At 45.4% G+C, this 8110-nt stretch overlaps 1 protein-coding gene across 1 annotated transcript; it reads left to right on the forward strand.

Moving 5' to 3' along the window:
* Positions 1-2057: 2057 nt before the first annotated feature.
* LOC135389603 (uncharacterized) lies at positions 2058-4694 on the forward strand. Its single transcript, XM_064619638.1, has 3 exons — positions 2058-2163; positions 2282-2380; positions 3709-4694. Exons 1-3 carry the CDS (start codon positions 2058-2060, stop codon positions 4692-4694), a joined length of 1191 nt encoding a protein of 396 aa, XP_064475708.1.
* Positions 4695-8110: the final 3416 nt, after the last annotated feature.

The following is an 8110-nucleotide window of genomic DNA, read 5'->3' on the forward strand; positions in this document are numbered from 1 at the left end:
ATTTATGACATTTAGGTTGCTCTAAGCTAGCGAGCAACAGCAAGGGTATACGAACACAAGAAATCGAGCACAAGTGATGGAATGCACTTGATTAATCAGAAAATGAAATGTCTCAGTACCATGTGTCACTGTTCCGTCAACAAAAACAGATGAACTTTGAAGGGGCGTCTGGTTGGCACTGGTGACAACCTTCAGCTTGAAACCCAGACGGTGGTAGTTGAGACGTGGAGTGCAAGCTTTTCGGTGGTGCCAGAACGCCTGTGAAATCATTTAACAAATAAGGCAATTCCAAATCTGTACTGAGAATACACCCGCTGGGGCGTAATCTCTAAAGGATGAAGCAGTAACTGACAGATAGCGTATCTTTCTCTTCTACGTGATGCAATTTGCACCGCATCACTGACTTAGCATTACGAGTCTTACCTTTATCGGCTGCCTAGTCCTGCCCCTGCAATCTCCTGCTGCAGATAAGGTTAGCACAGCATCCCGGACAAGACATCTTCGGCTTCTTGTGAAACAAGTTGCGCATTGCTTCCGTAACATTCGTATGAGCCAGATAAACAGATCAAACCGCTGCTTTCGAAGGTGGCACCCAGTCGGAGTTGTAACCGATTGTTGCAGTCAATAGATTTCTCTTTCGCCTTTCGGAAAATTGTGGTTTGAAACATTGGAACTGTATGCTGAAGTGTTCTTGCAGACGGGAGCAAAACGCTCACGCATTCTCGGCACGCAGCACAGAACACGAATCACACCAGGATGTCTGTACTGGCCTAGCAAATGCTTTGCAGTCGAAGGAAGCAAAACTCACGTTCCTCGTGGGTTTAGTGAAGTCCAGAAATATACTGGCTCCCTAATAGCTAACTGTTTATCACTTCCCCAATGTGAATCTGCGCAGCAGACGGCTCGGCAGAAGAAACTGGCCGGCTTGGCGGAAGAAACCAAGCCAAAAGCCATGCCATGCCAAGCCGGAGCGCGGGCAGACTACGAATGTGTCGTCGACACAGGGTTTGCGGGCCACAAGACGGGATGTCAGTGAAACTAAAAATTCACTTTTTCGGAAAACCGCGAGGAGTTTGGGATAACTATTTTGCATACATAATCAGTGTTCCCTTATGAACACATCGTGTGAGTACTATTCGCCTTGAGAACGAACGACGGTGGCGCTACGAGCGCGGGTATCACGTGGTGCAGCGACGTCACAAGCTGGATACCCGCCGATTGGGCCGATATACGCAGTATACATGTGTACCCTTTTTACTGTGTCAAGAAGCTCTCCGCGTGCTTTTATCGCACGATTTCATGGAATTGATGACTTCAAGTGTCCAAATTCGCAAACATGGTGTTATTTTGCACAGTGCCTCAGTGTAAAACCTACGCGGGCGAGCGTGGTGTTAGTTTTCATTTCTACCCGCTCGACAGAAAACTCCGGAGAGCATGGCTTGTAAAATTGAGAATGGGAAAGATGAATTCCCGCCACAGCCGTGTTTGCAGCAAACACTTCGCAGAGGACGACTTTGTATATCCTGTTGGCTCTACTTTGTTTGGTAAGTTATCCATAGAGGCTACCAAAGGAACCTGCAACAATGCCGATGTACATTTCGTAACAGGGTGGAAACGTAGGAAGCTTGTCCCGGGCGCTATTCCAAGCAGGAACTTGCCGACACGTCGTCATGAAAAGCCTGCTGTCACGTCGGATCGCGCATTGCGGCTTGCAAATCGAAGCATGACAGGTGGGTGTTTTGCTTACTGTGCTTCTGCTGGATATTTATTAATGTTACTCGTGAGTACATGTAACCTTTACCAGAGGTCGGCGACACCTATACCTACGCAGAATGCAAGAAAGTCAAGCCCGTCAGCTCGGTCAGAAGTTCACTTGCAGGATTTTGTGCGCCATTTCATTCCATGCACCCCCCACGGAACCTAGTCGAGCACAGCAGTGCTGATTCAAACAGTAAGCCCCAATATATATATTTTTTTAAGATATTTCAAACGTGAACTTAAGTTCCATTCTGCCAGTTGACAGATGTTATGAGGTACATGATCCTGGTGATCATGCCATGCTTATGGAAGATAGTGCTAGTGGGCTGTCCCTCTCAGCTGGTGAAAATACAACGCAGGACTGTGTTGACAGAGATCAAGGTCAAGAGGAACAAAATGACATAGGTGTGACGCTGACCTCTTTATAGACACTGCACCGCATAACCGACGCTTACGAACACTGCATTCCGTTGTTAATCACTGTTTGTAAAACTCTGCCCAAATGATGCTTGCACTCTAATAGGTGGAATTCTTGACCTGTCAAGCCATCCTGCATGTGTGGAAGGAGCCGAGCACTCGCAGGTTGAAGATGGCTACTCCATGGAGAATGATACAGCTGATGGTAAGTCTTCCTTTGTGTGCATGGCCAGCACTGATTCTTCATCTAGCCTTTTGTCAGTTAGCAAGGGACAGGCAGGAGGTATGAGACAGTTGGAGGAATGAGGCAGCCAAAATATTTTCTACATTTGTTGTAGCAACACAGCTATAAGAAAAATATGTATGTATGGCACCAATGTGCCCATTGTTTTTGTCATAATGGTCGATTGGTCCATCAAATTTACTATATCTGCTACAAGGTTTCAGGTACACAGAATCAGTGGTTTATCCAGAAAGTCGGGGTCAGGGGATGTCGTGAAAAACTGGGTGGGGCTAATAATTCCTCAGGGGCCACAATGCAGAAAAAAACACAATTAAAGCCTCCAGGCGCAAGACCCCGTACAGGTGGTGCGAGGCGAAAACATATAGGGGGAGTGGGCAAAATTTTAGGGGAATGTAGCGGGAGCCTGGGTAAATCACTGCACAGGATCACTTGACATCGCCTTGTTTCTTTGCACATCAAATCCCAACAGCTAGCTGAAGTATTTATAGACCCTTATGGCATGCCAAACTCACAAGCTTAGTCAGCGACCTATTGACGTGAAAAGTAATGTTTTCAGGCTTGTCACTTCGGGACGAATAGGACATTGCAGAAGTGGAAGGAATGGGATGGCTTTTCTTAAATTAAAAAATTGCTAAGAGCTTCTCGAGATCGTTATAGATATTGTTACAGGGCATTTATGTATATGTAGACCGTGAAGTTTTCAGGTCTTACTTTTTTCCAAATTCAGGGGTAAAAATTGGGTCAACCACTTTATGTCGAAAATTCATGCAAATTTGGGCGGAAACATTACCATCAGACTGAATTCAGGGAGGAATCAGGCTCTATTGTAGAGTAAATGTTCGTTGTACAGTTTATCCAGAGTGTCAGAAGTCGAGATCAACCATGTATTTTGTGCAAAATTACTATGTCATTGCCAAGATGTACCTAGCTTAGGTGCAGTTTTGCGGGTAGAAACCGGGTTTAACCCTAAAGCTTCAGGGTCTATGTATATGTAGCACACAAAAACATCATTCCATGTTTTGGCTGATGGGACAAAAATTCAAGCGATAAAAATACCCCGGTGCAGGACAAAGAAAGGACAGACACCACACCAGCACTGAATTGCTGATGTGTGTCCTTTCTTTTCTCTGCATTGGGGTGTTTCTTATCACTTTTAACATGTATAACAAACCAAGCCAAATTTTCTTGCTTTTTAAGAAAACTTAGAGCATCGGAAACATCTCGTTCTATCCACCTCTCCCCTATTATTTCTCCTTCCCTCACCTACAGTGTGTTTTACCTCACAACAGCTGGCCCTGAGCTTGAAGAATTTACAAGGACCGTTGGTATACAAGTGGACAGTGCTAACCTGGCACGAGGAAGGCAGTTCCAGCTGCTTTCAATTAGCACTATAGCTGACGAAGACGCTTTGCGATGTGTGACCGGTATAGGGACATTTGACATTTTCTACATGCTAGCGGATCTGTACACAGAAATACGGCTGCTCCAGTCATCTCGGAGCTTTTGTGTGGCTAATGAAGATGCAATCTTACTTACATTTGTAAAATTGTACCACAATGTGTCCTCCTCACTTTTAGCCGTACTGTTTGGTGTGCACAGGACTACTGCGTCTAATATTTTCAAGGAGTCTGTCCAAACACTTGCAGCAGTGCTACAACATGCCATATTCCAGCCAACAAAGGAAGCTGTTCTGGCATGTCTCACAAAATATTTCCAGCGCTTCAGCAGCACACGCATGATACTAGATTGTACAGAGATACCTCTACAGCAGCCAACTGATCTGGCATCACGACTGCTCACCTACAGCCATTATAAGAAAACGCATACAGTCAAGATACTAGTCTGTGAGACACCTGGGGGTCTTATTAGTTACCTAAGTCCTGCATATGGAGGTCGGACCTCTGACACTCACATTACGAAAGAGAGCAAAGTACTCGAAACATGTGAACCCCACATAGACAGTGTCATGGTAGATAAAGGATTTCTCATTGATGACCTCTGTTCTGAGCATGCCATAAAGCTAATTAGGCCGCCATTTCTTAAGAAGAAAAAGCAGTTCTCTCCTCACGAAGCAGAACAGACACAGTCAATAGCCAGTGCGCGAGTGCACGTTGAACGTGCGATCCAGAGAATGAAACTCTTCAAAATACTGCAGCAAAGGTTTCCACTGGAGCTTCTGCCGTACATTAACGATATCACGACAATTGTTGCTGCTCTAGCAAACATAGGGAAACCGATCTTCAGTGAAAACAAGTTTCTGTTTACCGGAACATGATGGGCATTATTCTGCCTGAAAGTTTCTCATGAGTACTGTGATATAAATTTATTAACTGACATTTTTCACACCTACTGAATGTTTAATAACAGTATTGTAGTGAGGAAGTTACAACACAAGTATCCAGACTTCCTGCTTTCTACGTACAACTTGCTACTTCCTGTATGACTGTAACTTGCTACTTCCTGTATCACAGTAAATAAATTATGCACTCACTTTTCAAATCAGAACCATGTGGTGTTTGTCGCTTTACAAGTAGGGCCTGACTTTTTCGGGTTTAGCCAAAATCCGCCTGATATTTACCCCTGAACGAAATTTGTGAAATTCGTGTTTAGCTCAGACTTGCCGAAAGGCAGAAGAGTATAACGCAAATATGCCCGAATTTCTGCGATTTTATCTTGCACACAACTACAACGAATATAACCCAAATACGTCTGAATTTTGAGCTGAAAAAAAATTTCACCCCCACAAATTTTGCAAAAGATATAACCCGAAGAAGTCAAGCCCTAGTCATACGCTGACAATTTAGCGGATCAAAGGGCTTACGTGAGCAAATGCTGCAGGATATATGCCTTGAAGAAAAATGTGCACCTGGCAACAAGCTCGGCAAAGTATGCAGTGTCAAACTTTACACTGAGGTAGAGGTACCTGTCCTTTCTTTCATATACAAAAAAGTCTGCTGACTTGACCTTTGCAAGCCCCATCTGCATTTGAACCTGAGAGTAGTACCTGCTTGTAGTCTTTAGGGTGATGTTCTCACTGTCTCCTAGCAGTTCTCTCTTTTGGAATGCAGCAATATCAACTGGGCATTTCACCTCTAAAGCCCTTTGGAGGCAGCAATCACAGCTCACCAAGCCATCAGGGCTTGCGCCGAGATAAGGATGCTCGTCCATGATGTGAAGCCCACACTCATCAATTCTCAGGTTGCTGTGGCTTTCATGTACCGCCTTATAGGCCAACTTTGCTTCAGCTTCAAGGCGAAGTCCTCTTTCCATAGCCTTAGTCTTTACAGAGTGAGTGCGCATGATCAAACGCAGCAGCGGCCTTACATCATGGGGTCCCATTTTTGACCTAATGGTTTTGACTCGGGTGAAAACTGTGTGTGCTACCGAAGCAGTGATCATGCCAACACGTTGTTGGAACCACAAGTCTGAACTGCACTGCCCTCGTGTCAGAAGTTCTATATCCCTCAAACAGGCTTGTGTCCTTCCTTCTAAGATATCACTGTACAGTTTTTCGGTGGACACGTATCCATGCAAGTCCCTCTGCAGCTTTGCACTTTGTTCCACAATTGTCTTCAGCGTTGGGAGTGTTCGGGAATTGAGTGGAAGGTTGAGTTCAGATGCTGCAGCTGGCTGCTCACATTCTTCCACTGGCTGATTGGGCTCTGTGATGGTGCCTGCCAACAGACATAAGTACACTGTGTTGTTGTATTGTAAGCACCTTCTAAGCACTTACGAAGTGGGAGTGGCTGTGGAACACTGTTTTCCAGGTGAAGCTTTGCTAGGTTGCGGTGTCCTAGAGGCTTGAGAATCCGGTCAAGGATGCATCCATTTGGAAGAGGAATATTGCGGCGCTTTATCTGTGAGAGACGAACCAAATGCAAAATACTGTCAACCCTGGATTGGCAAATTTTTATGAAAGACACCCGGTGGGACGAAACTTCTTTTCTCATGTATTCCTCTCTCGTTTTATGAATCCTTCGATTCGGAGGGTTCGAAACCAAGGGTGTTCATAAATCGAGGGCTGACTGTATATGCATTGGTGCTACAACCAAGTTATGATCTTCCAAGTTACAAGATAACCTACTTTTTTCGCACACGACAGGTTGGTAGCGAGGCACGGGGCATACTTTTCCCTGACGAAATCCTTCTGGGTTTTACCCCACTTCTGTGGCAGGTCGGTCTGTGAGAGCACGTCGAACGACTTCTCCGAATTTATGTAGAGCAGGAGAGCAACTATGTGCTTACACCTGGGGCTCCTAAAAGCAGAAATCACAACTTAAGTCACACCAGCTGTGCGCAGCACGAGAGGGAATGAAATATGCGCCCCTTACCCGGCTTTACAGGAACACGCTGCTTTCTTTACATCTCGGTTTTCGATCGTCAGGGTCAGTTCGTGGGGGTGTCCACTGAGGTTCGACGTTGAAAGGACATATGCCAAGAAGGTGAACTCCACATCATTCCAGCTGCTTATTCTGCAGTCGACAACGTGTCCGGCGTCGAACACCAACTCCCCTTCCTCCAGGCACCGCGGGTTTTCACAAGAAGCAGCGATGTATTTGTTAATGCTTGACAACGGCAGAGACACTGTTAAACAATTGGCCGCTCCCAGTAAGTGAACGCAACAAGATATGACAGCAAGCTAACAACAGATCTATCGACAGGTGTAATTAGTAACGCTAAGAAGTTGAAGGAAAATATGACGGAACGCGCGACGTACGACATGACACACGAACGATCTAGCGAATGCTAGGTTGGCCAGTCGTGATGTGTTTGCGATAGTTTGAAGGCTTAGCTTATTTACCTGTGACACGATCCTCCGTGGTTTCGCTGTCACATTCCATTTCGCAATGATGTCGTTAAACGAAGTTTTCAGAGACTTCGTGAAACCCAAGCAGCAACATTAAACTAAACGCCGTCTGCTTTCGGCCGCGCATCCAGCTTGTGACGTCACGCGCTGGTCGCCGCATGGTGGCGACACTCAGACTTCTCAAGGCGAATTCCATTCTGTAACACTCGAAAATCGGCGTAGCTGAGCTTTAACACACATGCACAGACGGAGGAAGACACCGGCTGTCACACACGCAGCCATCCCGAAAGCTGTGCCCATCTTCGTTGATGCACCCACGAATTCACAGGAAGACTGCCGAAGCTCTCCCACTCGTATCAACTACCTGTACCTTGAACTGGAAACAGTTTGGGGCACACTCCACAAAACGAGAACAGCTGATTGCTGATTTCATGGACACGGCCATGCGAGCCAAGAAGGATAGTTCAACATTCGTTCAACAGAGGGACAGTTTTAGTTGAGTTTGAAGGTGGCGCTAGTCGTCGGTGCAACAATTTCCAGAGTGAACTGACCTCGATCAGCTCAGATAGCTCAATACTTTTTCATTCTTTATAGTATTATTTATTATTATTTTGTTTCATTTCCAATTCTAGTTCCAATTCCAGCTCTACCGATCAGCGCGCTGACACTAGTGCAACGTAGAGTCAATAAATAGCTAGTATAAAAACAGCGGTTCAATTTCACAGCGTGTAGCAAAGGAGCGGAGAAATCTCGCTTCTCTAAAGATACTTGAAGTATATTCGTGTTTTATGATTCATTTTTCCTCTCTCTACGTTCCAGAAACATGCAGTTTCTAAGCGAAGACAATATAGTTGCGAGCGCAGTTGACATACTGAAGTGTATAC

The sequence above is a fragment of the Ornithodoros turicata genome, chromosome 3 (assembly GCF_037126465.1).
Source record: "Ornithodoros turicata isolate Travis chromosome 3, ASM3712646v1, whole genome shotgun sequence".
Classification (NCBI taxonomy): Eukaryota; Metazoa; Arthropoda; class Arachnida; order Ixodida; family Argasidae; genus Ornithodoros; species Ornithodoros turicata.